Raw genomic sequence first — 14,725 nt, 5'->3', positions numbered from 1 at the left:
TTGACTAAGGACAGCTCAGTGGGTGGCACAGTCAGTGTTCCAGCCTGGCCTGGCTGCCCTTCCTGCTCATTAATGCCCATTTTTCCTGAATCCACCTCAGGGCGGGCTACAGGTGATAGCTTTGGGTCAGAAAGTTTGAAATTTTAATTTTCCATATTAACTTTGTTTATGTTGTCAGATAAAAGGATTTCCTATATTCAGAAGTACTACATGTTTCTATGCTTAGGTATATTTTAAGTAATGTGCCACTAAGGATTCTGAAAGGCCTTCCTTTTTTTGTTTCTAATTTATAGTAAAACAGTGCAGTCAGTGTAACAGTTTTTTTAGTATGTTTTCCTTTTGATGGGTAAATTGAGGCAAAGATGATTTCCTTGTGGAATCTCTTTGTTAAACCAATGCCACCATTGTTCTCCAGGGTCCAGGTGTTGGAGATGAGCCCAAAAGAAGACACTTGGGTCCTGGATAATATCCTTATAAAGTTCATAGACGAAGGCAGGACTGGACTTACCACAAGAAACCAGCTGTTGCATCTCCCAGAAAATTTCCACACTCTTCCTCCTCAGGCCGTGGAGTTTATTGTATGTAGAGTGAAACCTGCTGATGGTGAAATTGAGTGGAATCCAAAGGTGAGTTATTTTGGCTTTTTATGTTTTGTCAACTTGTGGAATATATTTAACCCATAATATACACAGACTTGAGGCTTTTTTGAATTTAGAGTGTTGAGTGTTTGCTTCATGATCCTAAGCAGTTAGAGTGTTATCTGCTTAAAGTCCCAGCTGGTACAGGACTGTAGTAACTGCCATCATGCATAGAACTAGCCCTGAGCCAGAGTGTTGAGGACCCCTGACATTGTGGCTTCCATTGTTAGTGCTCATCTTAGAACTGATATAACACAAGGGTTGTGGTAAGATGAACTGGCTATCAGCTTAAGGAAGAGAAACAGTGCAAGCACCAATGAAAATGAGTCCCAGGCAAAGTGGGGACATAGGTGGTGGCCAGGTCACTGTGTTGGAGGAAGGGGAGATGGAGCTTCTGATGTGAAGGACATTTCCTCTGGGCCCTATGGGGGTCACTAGAACGTCACCAAGTAGAATGGCAAGGGCACCTATGGCAGAGAACACTGCCTGAGGCAAGACATGGAGCCCAGAGAGCAGCCCCGCAGGCTCACACAGCTGTCCAAGGTGGGCAGAAAGGCACCACACGTTGTCTGGCTCATCGCAGAGCAGATGCTCCTGATTCTTCAAGAGAAGGTTGAATTTTGTGGAATCTGATTAATGGATTATGAAATAAGCCATTGCAGTTAGCAAAGTGAAAACATTTCAGGTCATAAGCAAGGTTAAACACTGCCCAGGAAATAAGCAAATTAATGTCTCTTGATGAATACACAACCTTACCATTGTGGTTTTAGTGAAAAGAGCCTTTATCAAATGGCAGTCTTTTCCATTTGTTGTACTAAATATTTACTGTCTATTGTGTGCCAGGTGCTGTGCTGGGTTCTGGGTATATAGCCATCAGCAAGAAGAAGACCTTGTCTTCAAGACAAGGTCTGTAAAGATAACTGACCACAGTTGTTTCTTAAAGGGCAGCCTTATGTAGACATGGGGACAGGTTCTCCTGTATATGTTCTTCCAGGTGCACTCATAGATTCAAGGGGAATGGAAACAACCTCATGTCACTAACCATTTCCCTCCTGTTCTGCTTCATTGGTGTTAAAATGTGCATGAAAGATTGCCGACAGGCCTCACCTGCTGCGGCCCTCCTTGAGAGGAAAATAGTGACACATTCAGAAAAGAGCACATGAAAGACCAGTGCCCCCAGACCCTGTCTAGAAGAGCAGAGCAGCTCCATTGCCATGACATCCTCTGGAGCAGCAAGAACAACTTTTTTTTTGCTTCTATTGGTCTTTCAAACATACATACTCTGAAGACAGAAGAGAATTGATGCAAGTGATGAGTGCATACATGTCCACAGCAGTAAACAATTAATATTAGGATTCCAGATACTCCACATGGACTCTTACCCATTCCTGAAACAACTAGCATGAGCCCTTGGGCAAGTTCCTGCACCTTTCTGCATCTTTCCTTGATAAACTGTTGTTACCTTTACTGAGGAAGTGGGGTGATGCCTCCCTAGCCCATAGGGTTGTTGTGAGGCTCAAATGAAACACACAGAATATTTTGCAAATTATGCAGCATATACTGAATAAAGTCTTCTGTTAAAGCTTCAGATAAATAACTGAAGTCCTTTTTTTAGGTTACCAGGTACATTCATCATAAAATTATTGGAAAATTGCATGATGCAAAAGTGGTACTGGCTTTAGGAAACACAGTTTGGATTGATCCGATGGTAAGCATGCAGTTTTATTAGAAATCTCAATTTGAGTAGGCTTCTAAAATAGTCCAAATTTTTCCAATGTGCTGTGTGAATGACCATTTGCACCCCAGCTTATTTGGGGCTCTAAGTTAGGGAGACATCTTTTTCATGTTATTTCAGTCATGAATTTGGTTGTGGGTTTGGTTTTTCGTTTTTTTTTTTTTAAGTGTTTTACATGGTAACCCTGTAATCCTTCTACATATGATGTGCATGCACTCTCACTTATAAAACTAAAGTTTCATGAAACTGTTCTGACTGAGAGACCACATGAGAGTATTCATGATTCAGTTAAAATTCAGAGAGTGACTTCTTCAAATGCATGTTTTTTCTTTGATTCAAGGTACATGTTACAAAACTTTCAAATTTGAAAACTTCTGTCATTGATTATAATGTTCGAGCTGAAATTTTGTCTATGGGAATGGGCATTGACAATTCGGAACACATAGAACAACTGAAAAAATTATACAAAGGAGCTAAAATGCCAACTTTTGAAGCACACATAAGCCAAGCTCGGTAAGTACAGTTCTGCCTCCCTTTTGGAAGAGCTGTTTTGTTTTAAGGAAATATTAATGTTAAGTTAAATGAGTCTCCACATCCCTGTCACTCTTTTTTGATAACTATCAAGGATCAGGGAAACTTGTTTTATCCATACCCCAACTCTGTTTTTTTTTAATTGTTGTTATTGTTGTTGTTAGTTGTAGATGAACAGAATGCCTTTATTTTATTTGTTTCTTTTTATGTGGTGCTGAGGATTGAACCCAGTGCCTCACTCATGCTAGGCAAGCATTCTACCATTGAGCTACAGCCCCAGTTCCCCAACTGTAGTTTTTTGTGGAGTACAATCAAGCAGATGTCAAGTGTGTTATTTCACCTGTGTATCTAGTGTACTATTTCACCTTTCTCTCTCCCTCTCTCTCTTTTTTGGGGTGTGTGTGGAGAGGACGGGTGTACTGGGGACTGAACTCAGGGGCACTCGACCACTAAGCCACATCCTCAGCCCTATTTTGTGTTTTATTTAGAGACAGGGTCTTACTGAATTGCTTAGTGCCTCGCAGTTGCTGAGGCTGGCTTTGAACTCACAATCCTCCTGCCTCAGCCTCAGGAGCTGCTGGGATTACAGGTGTATGCTTCTGCGCCCAGCTTTACCTGAATCTCTTACAGAATGGACTTGTGTTAACTTTTTGTTGGCAAATAGCACACATACAGAAAAGTGCACGTCACAAGAAGAGTTTGATGGATTTTTTTGAACACAGCTGGGAAACCAGCCTCTGATAAGAAAACAGAGCATGACTCAGAGCCTCCTCCCCTCTTAAGGAAAGTCATTCTGTCATGGAAAAGCATAGACGGGGTTTCCCTGGTTTTGAACTTGGTTTGAATGGAATCAGCAGTAATTCTCCTTTCTGTTTAGCTTCTTTAACTCAGCATTGCTTGTGCAGTTCATCTAGTTGTGTATGCCGCTGTGGATCTGAGCATTCATTGCTACATCATGTCCCTTTGTATGAATGGACCATGATTTGTTTTGCCCATTCTGCCATTGCCTGAGACCTTCCACTTGGGGGGTACTTCAGGCGGTGGTGTCTCCTGCATGTCTTTTGGTGCACTGAGAGAGAGTTACGATGGAATGGAATTGCTGAGTCATAATTAGAGCCACTGTCCATCAGTTTTCCAAAGTGGCTGCACAGTTTACACACCCATAAGCAGTACATGAGTGACCATGAAGTCGCTCTGAAAGGGTATACAGGCAACCACAGAGGGAGAAGATGGACACAGCATGTGTGTTCACCAGATGATTTGTACCAAGAACTCCTGAGCATAAAGAAAAATGTGGACCTCTATTAGGAAAGGGGACAAAAGACTTGAATAGCCACTTCACAGTGTCCAGTTGCTTTGTGAAAAGGTACCCAAGCTTATTAGCCAGCCAGGAAGTGCAAATTCAAACCATAGTCAACAGCACCACAGCTCCAGCATGAAGGGAGAGAAGAGAAAGGAAGTCCCGGTGTCAAGGATGTGGAGGAATGGTAGCCAGGCATGGTGGTGCCCACCTGTAATCCCAGTTATGTGGGGGACTGAGGCAGGGTGAGGCCCACCTAGGCAACATAGCCAGACCCATCTATGAATTTCTATGGAATTGAAATATCAGTTGGTTTCTTCCCACTTTTGGAAATGAGAGAAATTTCTCCTACTTACTAGAGATTCTTTTTAAAAATGAAGGTGCCTTTACAATTCAGATTTAATAAACATATGAGGTTTGGTCATTTATGGGAAGCCCCAGTTTTGCACAAAGCCTCTGCTGGTTCCCTTTCCATACTGTGATTTTGAAACTGAGCAGAGAGAATTACAACATTGCCACTGTCACAGGCAGAGTAGAGAGCTACAGAGCACCACGAGGTCTTACAGAAGAAGCCCAAGAAGCCCAACTAGGAGACTCTACGTCAGAGAGTTCTTAGAGAATGCAGGAAATTCCGATGGGTAGAGAGGGAACAGCTGTGGAGAAGTAACCCTTGGAGAAATGATACAGGGATGGGATGAGGTTGGGGCAAGTTGAAGTACCAATGAATGGTGAGGTTGATGGTGAGAAGGCTTACAAGGCTGGGTTCACCGGGGTGTGGAAGACTTCAGGATGATGTTCAGTATTTGTACCTGGGTAGGTAGTCAGTGGATGAGGAAAACTTTTTTAGGATTCTAAAAATACAGCTGACACAGCATGTTGGGATGAGGAAAGACAGTACACAGGAGATGGGGGATGGGGTGGCAATTACCTAGATGAGAAGAAGGCTGGTATCCCCCAACAGGAGGATATATTCTGGGCACTGACAGGTGGAGAAGCCGTAAGATAGTGACTGGCAGATATAGAGAACATGATTCTGAAACCCAGTGACTGTGAGGACGTTTGCATGGCAGACAGTGTTTTCCAGAGAGCAGCTCTTCAGAAAGGAAGAGATACTAAGTTTGGTTTTAGACATGCTGTTTTAGGTTTATTGAAAGTATAAGCCCAGAGCTCAGGGAAGCAGCAGGGAAAGACTGTAGGTTTGCTGGCATTTGAGGAGAATCAAGACTTTGGTGAGTGTGAGGATGAAGAAGCAGACCTGGTGGAGGAGGATCTAGTGCAGGAGGTCAGTGATGGTGGAAGAGGAGGGCGGGAGGAGCAGGACGTGAGAAAGAGGAGGCCTGGGGTGGAGCGCCTGCATTGGTGGGCACGGTATGCTCTCCTTCACCATTTGCTCAATGCCATGCCCCAGGTTCACACATGTCTCTCAGAGGCCACCTTGGAGACACACGTTGACACCCCCTCCTCACAGACATCTGTGGGTATGTAGCTGTTCTGCATAGGTCTGCTCACTCTGGCTTGAATTATCTCTGAAAGGACGCACAAAAAGTGAGTTACATTGTCATCTATGACTGGCTAGCTGGGGAAGAGGGGTGCAAGGGACATTTTTTATTGTGTAGACCTCCATGAATGTGGCTATTTGCTCAGAGAACCAAAAGAATAGTACAATTTTAAAAGCTTAAGTGAACAAGGCAGCCCTCAATGTACTGATATGAAATAATCCCTAGCTGGTTATTAGATAAAATAAACTGGGGTAGCACAGTGGATTTAGCAGGTTCCCACATGTTGAAGAATATGACTGTCTCTGTGTTTCAGATAGATATAAATGGCAATATTTACTTTTTTATGCAAAGAATATTTCTAGAAGTTGATTTAAAATGGTGTAGTCTCTGGGAAAGATGGTCTGAAACACAAGCAGGGATGAAGGAAACTGTTTTCACTTCTGCTCTTCTGTACTGTGTGAAGTGGGGTAGCAGTGTATGTTGCTAGTCTCAAAATTCCAATGAATTTGGAAGGAAAATTGTTGAAGTAAAAGTAAATGAGTGAATGCCTTTCTCTAATGTCTGTCATCGACTGTGTGCTTGATGTAAGGGCATAGTAGTGAGCAGAGCTGGCCAGCCCTGCCCTGTCATCAATAAATAAATCGTAAACTCCTTGTGAGTCTGACTGCAGGGTACCGAGCACTTCATTCATTTATTGCCTGCCATTCTCTTCCTTTGCCCAAGTGTCTCTTGAAGTTCCAGAGTTAACCTCCACCTTTTCTATCCAGGACACCTCCATTAGTAGAAGATGCTGCTTGTCTGCAGGACACACAGCAAGAGGACAGGAATGCAGAAAAAGGAGCTGGCTCTGAGTTGAACTCAAAGAACCTAAAGCCCGGTTGGTACTTTTTATTTAAAAGATGGATGGGGCTGGGGATGTGGCTCAAGCGGTAACGTACTCGCCTGGCATGTGCGGGGCGCTGGGTTTGATCCTCAGCACCACATAAAAATAAAGATGTTGTGTCCACCGAAAACTAAAAAATAAATATTTTTTAAAAAATTATCCCTCCCTCCCTCCCTCCCTCCCTCTCTCTCTCTCTTAAAAAAAAAAAAAAAAGATGGCTAACTTGAAATTACTAATGTTTAGAACTGCTTTCCACTGGTAGATGAAATACAGAGAAAATAACGCAAACTGTCATACCTAACTGTTCCTCTTTTTGATGATTCAGCTTCCAATGGTGGTTTTTTTCAAACAGTTTGAGGCATAACAGATGTCCAGTGAAGTACACAGGTGCTAAATGGGCAGCTCTCAGGGTTTGTACTTGTGTATATGTCCTCTAGCCACACCTAGGTTTTGCTTTTGAAGGTTTCCAGAACCCTCCCCAGTGACTTCCATTCTGATTTCGTTTTTTTTTTCTTCAAGATTTAATATACATGTATTCTTTTTGAGGATGGGTACCAGGGATTTCATGGAATATATAGTATAAAGATTTCATTTGAAATAAATGATATTCATTAAGCCAAAAAGGAAAAAAAAGGACATCAAGTTTTAGCTACATTGTTAAAATACAAATATGCAGATTTTTATATATAATAGCAGAATGCATTACAATTCCTGTTACACATATAGAGCATAATTTTTCATATCTCTGGTTGTATACAAAGTATATTCACACCAATTTGTGTCTTCATATATGTACTTTGGATAGTAATGATCATCACATTCCACCATCGTTTATAACCCCATGCCCGCTCCCTATCCCTCCAACCCTTCTGCCCTATCTAGAATTTGTCTATTCCTTCCATGCTCTCTCCTCCTATCCCACTATGAATCAGCCTCCTTATATCAAAGAAAACATTCAGCATTTGGTTATTTGGGATTAGCTAACTTCACTTAGCATTATCTTCTCCAACTGCATCTATTTACCTGCAAATGACATGATTTTATTCTCTTTTATTGCTGTGTAATTGTGTATATATGCCACATTTTTTTAATCCATTCATCTATTAAAGGGCATCTAGGTTGGTTCCACAGTTTAGCTATTGTGAATTGTGCTGCTATAAACATTGATGAGGCTGTGTCCTTGTAGTATTCTTTTTTTTGTTGTTATTTTTAATTTTTTTTAATTTTAAACATTTTATTTGTCTATTAAATTATAAGCATATGTACCATGTTTTATAATATGCTATTTATTATTATATTAATTAAAAACTCATTGTGAGAAACTTGGAAAATATAGAGAAAATAAAAATCATCCATAATCCTACCACCTGGAGATAACCATTATTATCATTTCGGTGTATTTCATGCTAATACTTTTTGTTACATTTTTTAATAGTTGAAATCAGTTTTTATACATTTTATCATGCTATTTCATTTAAATTATAAATATAACTTTCTCCATGCTATTAAATATTATTTACAAATTTTCTTTTCAATGACTGCAGAACATTTTATTACATGAATTTATTCTAATTGATGTAACCATATAAGCATTTTTGAACGTGGGGTTTTTCCTCATTTTTAAAATGACTATAAATAATACATTTGGTTTTTTAAATTATTTCCTTTAAAAATATCACCAGAAGTGTAGTTTAATCATTGTTTCAAAGAGACAAGGTACATTTTTAAGGCCCTTATTACTTTCCAAAAATAACAAAACAATAGATATTCACTTCAGCAGAAAGTAAGAATCCTGTCTCATCATAACGTCAACAGCATTATGACATCTGCATTTTAAGTCTTTAGTAATAATTTCACCTTAATTTTTATTTCTTGGTACAAACAACATTTAAAATTGTTTTAGTCCTTTGCAGTTATTTTTATCTTGTTTTTTTTCCTGCCTTTATCCATTCACTTGATTTTCCATTTAATAAATGTTTATTAAAACAACTACTTCAGAAGGGCATCTAGGTTGCTTCCACAGTTTAGCTATTGTGAATTGTGCTGCTATAAACATTGATGTGGCTGTGTCCCTGTAGTATGCCGTTTTTAAGTCCTTTGGGTATAAACCAAGGAGAGGGATAGCTGGGTCAAATGGTGGTTCCATTCCAAGTTTTCCAAGGAATCTCCATACTGTTTTCCATATTGGCTATACCAATTTGCAGTCCCACCAGCAATGTATGAGTGTGCCTTTCTCTCCACATCTATGCCAACACTTATTGTTGTTTGTCTTCATAATAGCTGCCATTCTGACTGGATAGTATGCTGTTTTTAAGTCCTTTGGGTATAGACTGAGAAGAGGGATAGCTGGGTCTAATGGTGGTTCCATTCCCAATTTTCCAAGAAATCTCCATACTGCTTTCCATATTGGCAGCACCAATTTGCAGTCCTACCATCAGTGTATAAGTGTACCTTTTCCCCTACATCCTCGCCAACACTTTTTGTTGTTTGTCTTCATAATAGCTGTCATTTCTGACTGGAGTGAGATGAAATCTTAGAGTAGTTTTGATTTGCATTTCTCTAATTGCTAGCGATGATGAACATTTTTTCATATATTTGTTGATTGATTGTATATCATCTTCTGAGAAGTGTCTGTTCAGGTCCTTGGCCCATTTATTGATTGGGTTATTTGATTTTTTGGTGCTTAGCTTTTTGAGTTCTTTATATACCCTAGAGATTAGTGCTCTATCTGATGTGTGAAGATTTGCTCCCAAGATGTAGGCTCTCTATTCACCTCACAGATTGTTTCTTTTACTGAGAAGAGACATTTTAGTTTGAGTCCATCCCATTTATTGATTCTTGATTTTAATTCTTGTGCCACAAGAGTCTTATTAAGGAAGTTGGGGCCTAATTCCACACGATGGAGATTAGGGCCTACTTTTTCTTCTATTAGATGCAGGGTCTGTGGTTTTATTCCTAAGTCCTTGATCCATTTTGAGTTGAGTTTTGTGCGTGGTGAGATTATGGATTATTGCTTATGGATTTCCAGTTTTCCAAGCACCATTTGTTGGAGAGGCTATCTTTTCTCCAGTGCATGTTTTTGGCACTCTTGTCTAATATAAGATAATTGTAATTTTGTGGGTTAGTGTCTGTGTCCTCTATTCTGTACCATTGGTGTACCAGTCTGTTTTGGTGCCAATACCATGCTGTTTTTTTTTTTTTTTTTTTTTTTTTACTATTGCTCTGTAGTATAGTTTAAGGTCTGGTATAGTGATGCCACCTGCTTCACTCTTCCTGCTAAGGATTGCTTTGGCTATTCTGAGTCTCTTATTTTTCCAGATGAATTTCATGATTTTTTTTTCTATTTCTATGAAGAATGCCATTGGGAATTGCATTAAATTAGTGCTTTTGGAAGTATGGTCATTTTTATTAATTCTGCCTATCCAAGAGCAAGGTAGATGTTTTCATCTTCTAAGGTCTTCTTTGACTTCTTTCTTTAATTTTTTAAAAATTATTATTATTTTTTTAAAGAGAGAGTAACAGAGGAGAGAGATAGAGAGTTAAAAATTATTTTTTAAAATAGTTTTTAGTTGTCAATGGACCATTATTTTTGTTTTAACTTATTTATATGTGGTGCTGAGAATAGAACCCAGTGCCTCACACATGCTAGGCAAGCACTCTACCATTGAGCCACAACCCCAGCCCTCTAATTATTCTTTTTAACTGGATATTGGGTTTCTATGAATTATATACTTTTATGTAATCCCTTGTCTAAATGTTGGGTATGTTGCAAAAGAGTATGTGTACCTATAACTGTGAATGTGTTGTATATAAATAACCTGTAGGAAAATTTGACTTTGGTTTTGTACAGACACTTTATCTGAAGACACAGGAGCTGCTCCCATTAGCAAAAGCGCACAGCCACACCTGAAAAGGTATGTCTCCCTGTTGCCAGAGCACATGCTCCCCTTGATTGGTGACTAAATACTGGTAAGCCTTTATCTTTCCTTCTAGCTTTCACCCACAAGTAAAGTGGTTCCAAAAAGAAGATGTCGTCATCTTGAAAATAAGAATAAGGAATGTAAAAGATTACAAATGTAAATACTTCAGAGATAGAGTCATTTTCAGGTAGGTTTATACATGGCTTATAAAATAAAATAGAAATAATTTCCAACATGCTAGAAGGCTGACTTTATTCTTTTTATAAATCTAGTGCCTGGGTGGGAGACAAATTTTACTTGGCTGATATGGAGCTACAGGCCAACATAAGAAAAGACGAATGCAAGTGTGTAATTAAAAATGAGGAGCCTGTAATCACACTTGCAAAAGAGAAAAGGGAATCCTGGTGTAACTTACTCAAACAGAGGGTGAGTTGAACGCACTGTGGCTGACTGGTCTGCACACCATGGGTTTTATACTCGTTCACTTATGTGAGCTGTTTTATTGAACAGAATCCTAATGTGACTTTTGACTTTGATCACTGGGAAGAATGTGAGGAAGACGGCCCTTTCTCCAAGAGTAAGATGTGAAATAACTATTCCCTAAAGGGATGAGGGTCCTGAGCATGGTGTGGGTGGTGCATATCTGCACTTTAGGGAGTCGGGTTTTGTGCAAATGCTATTTGGTATAAAGCCCTTAGAAATTGGCTTTCTCTTTGTGATTGATCTTGGTGCTAAATGTTGTGGTATGAGAATTTACCACCTCTTGGTAATAAACACACTTTCTTATAACACTTGTATGACATTTGACCTAGATGAACAATTTATTTTTGAGCAAATTTTACCAGCTCATTTCTTACCTAAAATAATAGAAATATCAAATAAATGGCTAGATTGAACTAGAACCCAAGGGACATTTTCTGCACTGACCAAAATAAAGGGGAACAAAGATTTGCCAAATAGACTATTCTTAACATATATGTTATCTAACTTTTATAGTCATAAATTCTAAAAACCTGTCCTGCAAAGTGGCAGAGGTGGTTGAAAACAGTGACATCACTTCGGAGGATGACGGAAGTGAGAGTGAATGAGAATGTGAAGTAAATCCAGAAGAATGGCCGGAAGACTTTGAACAAAAACATTGCTAAGTGACTGGACTTTAAGAAAACAAGCAGTCAAAGCCAAACCTTTTTGTGCCTGAAGGATAAATTATTACTAAGTGTCATCTTGTGGCAGTGGATCAGTACTGGTGAGAATTCTTAGTTGACTTAACAATAGGTTAAAAATTATGAGATTGTCGAAGGTGGTAGAAGCAGGATCTGGAGTCAGAAGCAGAACCCAGATTGTACAGGAGTCTGCTTCACTGCCTCAAATAACTCATCCAGACATATACAAGTTTGAACAAGCACAAACTGTGACATTTGAGATTTGAATCTCACCATATGCAGTTAGTACTTTTTTTTTTTTTTTTTTTTTTGGTACTAGGGATTGAACCCAGGGACTCTTACACTAAGCCACATCCCCAGCCCTTTTTAATTTTTATTTTTGAGACAAGGTCTTACCAAGTTGCTTAGGGCCTTGCTAAGTTGCTGAGGCTGGCTTTAAACTTGTAATCCTCCTGCCTCAGCCTCCTGAGCCACTGGGATTACAGGCGTGCACAACCACTTCTTTTTTCATTTAGGCATTTGGTGGTACATTGCTTAAAACCCAGTGTTAGGCATATGAGACTTCCATTTTACAAATAAATTCATGTTCATCAACTGCTTAACAGAGCCCTTCAAGCTTAATTGAGTTAGTCAGGATTCGCCATCACTGTGTACAGGTACTAAAACTTTCAGTATTCTCCAGATCTTGATAGCTTCCAAGCAAGTTGGTTTTTTTCCCCAAGACAGTATGGGTTGCCTTAGAAAGACCAGAAGACCCAGGGCTTTCTGGATGTGACAGTGCTGGTTCTAAATTGCCCCCTTGGACTTGCAGAGTCCAGGGCAAATGGGACAAAGTTTTCTTTTTTGGACACTTAAAAGGGACCTTTGCAGTATCTGGGAGTAACTAGAAGAACACCTGGATGAGGTGAGCCCTGAAAACTTTCATGACTTGATCCTTTTGAAAGGTTGTGGCACCTAGGGTTACCAGCTTCTTGGGAGGAGTATGTATAGTCACTGCCACTTAGATGTAGGAGGCCAGGAGGCATAGTTTTAGAATACCCTGCATGCTTTGTTCATTTAAAAAAGTTGGGGAGGTGAGCTGTTGGGAAATTTTAAACCCTGTCCCTCAATATCAGTTTTTCAGTTTATCCAAGAAGTGGGAAAAAACATTGATAGAACATGCCTGTTGAGTGACTGCCCCAAGATGTTTATTCTTTTTTTTTAACATCAGAAGCACAGATGCCCAAGCTTATGTACATCCTCCGTGTAAGCTACTGCTTGAACTGAAGGTAAATTCTCTCATCAAGCCATCCCATGAGCAGGATTCTGGCTCTCACTTTTCTCATCTGTAAAATAAAACGCTGAGATAATTTCATAGCCTCCCCTTGCCACAGAGCATGCCCAGAGTGCTGTTGGGGCAGGCCATCTTTTTTGTCCAGGGATTCTGTGATGGGCACCAACTACTGCACTACAGTCAGAGGATGAGGTCCAGCCTGAAGAGCTTCCAGGAGCATGTCCTTGCTGCTGCTGTGACTCTCATGGTTGGCTGCCAGCTATCAAATTGGCCCATGAATGAGATGGCTACATTGGGCAGGCTCTTCAGGAAGCAAAAAGATCTGGTGTCTTCTGGCAAGGTTCTACTTTGGTGCTCATCCTTGTTAGTGTCAGTTTCTGTAGGTTCAGGTATGCCCCTGCTGAGGGAGGGCTTGGGACAGTGCCTACACCTCTAGAGAGCATCCCATGGGTACCCACTGGCTACGCGTCCTCTGTGCTTAGCTGTGTGTAGTCTTTTGTGAACAATAATGGCAGGATCTAGAGCTATAGAAGGTTGCTTCCCAGTGTTGATGTCAGGGCCTATGTCAGGACACAGTGCCAGTTCTTTTCACAGTTCACCAGTAGCTCAGTAGGAATATTGAGGGAGAAGGGCTATATGTTTAAGTCTCAACTTCTTGTTTCAGACATTCAATGTTGCTAATATTTGAAGCTCTGAACAATATTTTGATGGACATAGGATGCTGACTATGTAAAGGATTCATAATTGTTTTTCTGTACTGCTATTAAAATGTACTGATTTCTGAAACGTAAGGGAAATTTTTTTTCATCTGTGCTTCTAAAATTTCTCTCACAGTTCTGATGTGAATGCCTTTGCAGTGTATCATTAATAAAGTTTCAGTGTCCTCACAGAAATGTTACTTTTTCTTTTCTTTTTTTTCTTTTTTCTTTCTTTCTTTTTTTTTTTTTTTTTTTTTGGTACCAGGGATTGAACCCAGGGCACTTAACTACTGAGCCACATCACCAGCTCTTTATTTTTATCTTTTATTTTGAGCCAGGAAGGGTCTCACTAAATTGCTAAGGCCGACTTTGAATTTCTGGTCCTCCTGCCTCAGCCTCCCAAGCTGCTGGGATCATAGGTGTGCACCAGTGTGCCCAGCACGTTTTCATTTTTTTAAACTGTATTTTCCTTCGGTGCCAAGTACAAAATAAAATTTATTTCACCACACTTTTGGTGACCAAGATGCTAGTGGGCTGTTGGGAAGCAAGTGATGTTGACCTGGATAGAGCTCCCGTGTAAGCACATTAGACTTTTCAGTGTTCTAGGTGGATGGTCAACTTTGCAGTGGGTGCCTCATTATTCAGCCCAGCACAGACATATCATGTATATCACAGTTAAATACAGGGGTGGCAATATTTTTTCTGAAAAATGGAGAAAAAAATTTGTGAGATTTTTAAAAAATTTATGTCAATCAAAGCAAAAATATCACCAGAATAGACCTTATTGATCATATGAGTTTAAGGAATACCCTTTATTTTTTATTTATCTATGTATTTATCTTGCAGTGCTGGGGATGGAATCCAACGCCTTGCATATGGTAGGCAAGTGCTCTACTACTAGGCTTCCCCAGCCCCTCCTGGTGATGGTCTTTATACAGCCCTTTCCCAGTCATCATCTTTCTGTTAGGCGATGTTCTCTCCTTTTAACTTTGGCAAATACCTGTCACTTCTGTCAAGACCTCTATTCAGAGAATGAAGAATATCTAAAAATAATATTATACAAACACCTGGGCATATTTTTTTCC

At 39.8% G+C, this 14,725-nt stretch overlaps 1 protein-coding gene across 1 annotated transcript in view; it reads left to right on the top strand.

Moving 5' to 3' along the window:
* TDRD12 (tudor domain containing 12) overlaps positions 1 to 13,789 on the top strand; it is a 79,950-nt gene extending 66,161 nt beyond the window's left edge. The window contains exons 24-32 of the mRNA XM_081273517.1: positions 416 to 626; positions 2,254 to 2,346; positions 2,714 to 2,886; positions 6,471 to 6,580; positions 10,437 to 10,500; positions 10,580 to 10,693; positions 10,779 to 10,932; positions 11,017 to 11,083; positions 11,503 to 13,789. Of these exons, the coding sequence (XP_081129643.1) occupies positions 416 to 626; positions 2,254 to 2,346; positions 2,714 to 2,886; positions 6,471 to 6,580; positions 10,437 to 10,500; positions 10,580 to 10,693; positions 10,779 to 10,932; positions 11,017 to 11,083; positions 11,503 to 11,594 (1,078 nt within the window). The 3' untranslated portion in view covers positions 11,595 to 13,789. The remainder of the gene's footprint in view (positions 1 to 415; positions 627 to 2,253; positions 2,347 to 2,713; positions 2,887 to 6,470; positions 6,581 to 10,436; positions 10,501 to 10,579; positions 10,694 to 10,778; positions 10,933 to 11,016; positions 11,084 to 11,502) is intronic.
* Positions 13,790 to 14,725: the final 936 nt, after the last annotated feature.

Source organism: Spermophilus citellus (genome assembly GCF_964194105.1).
Source record: "Spermophilus citellus genome assembly, chromosome: 18".
In the NCBI taxonomy this organism is placed as follows: domain Eukaryota; kingdom Metazoa; phylum Chordata; class Mammalia; order Rodentia; family Sciuridae; genus Spermophilus; species Spermophilus citellus.
This window is presented reverse-complemented; position numbering and strand designations above follow the sequence as displayed.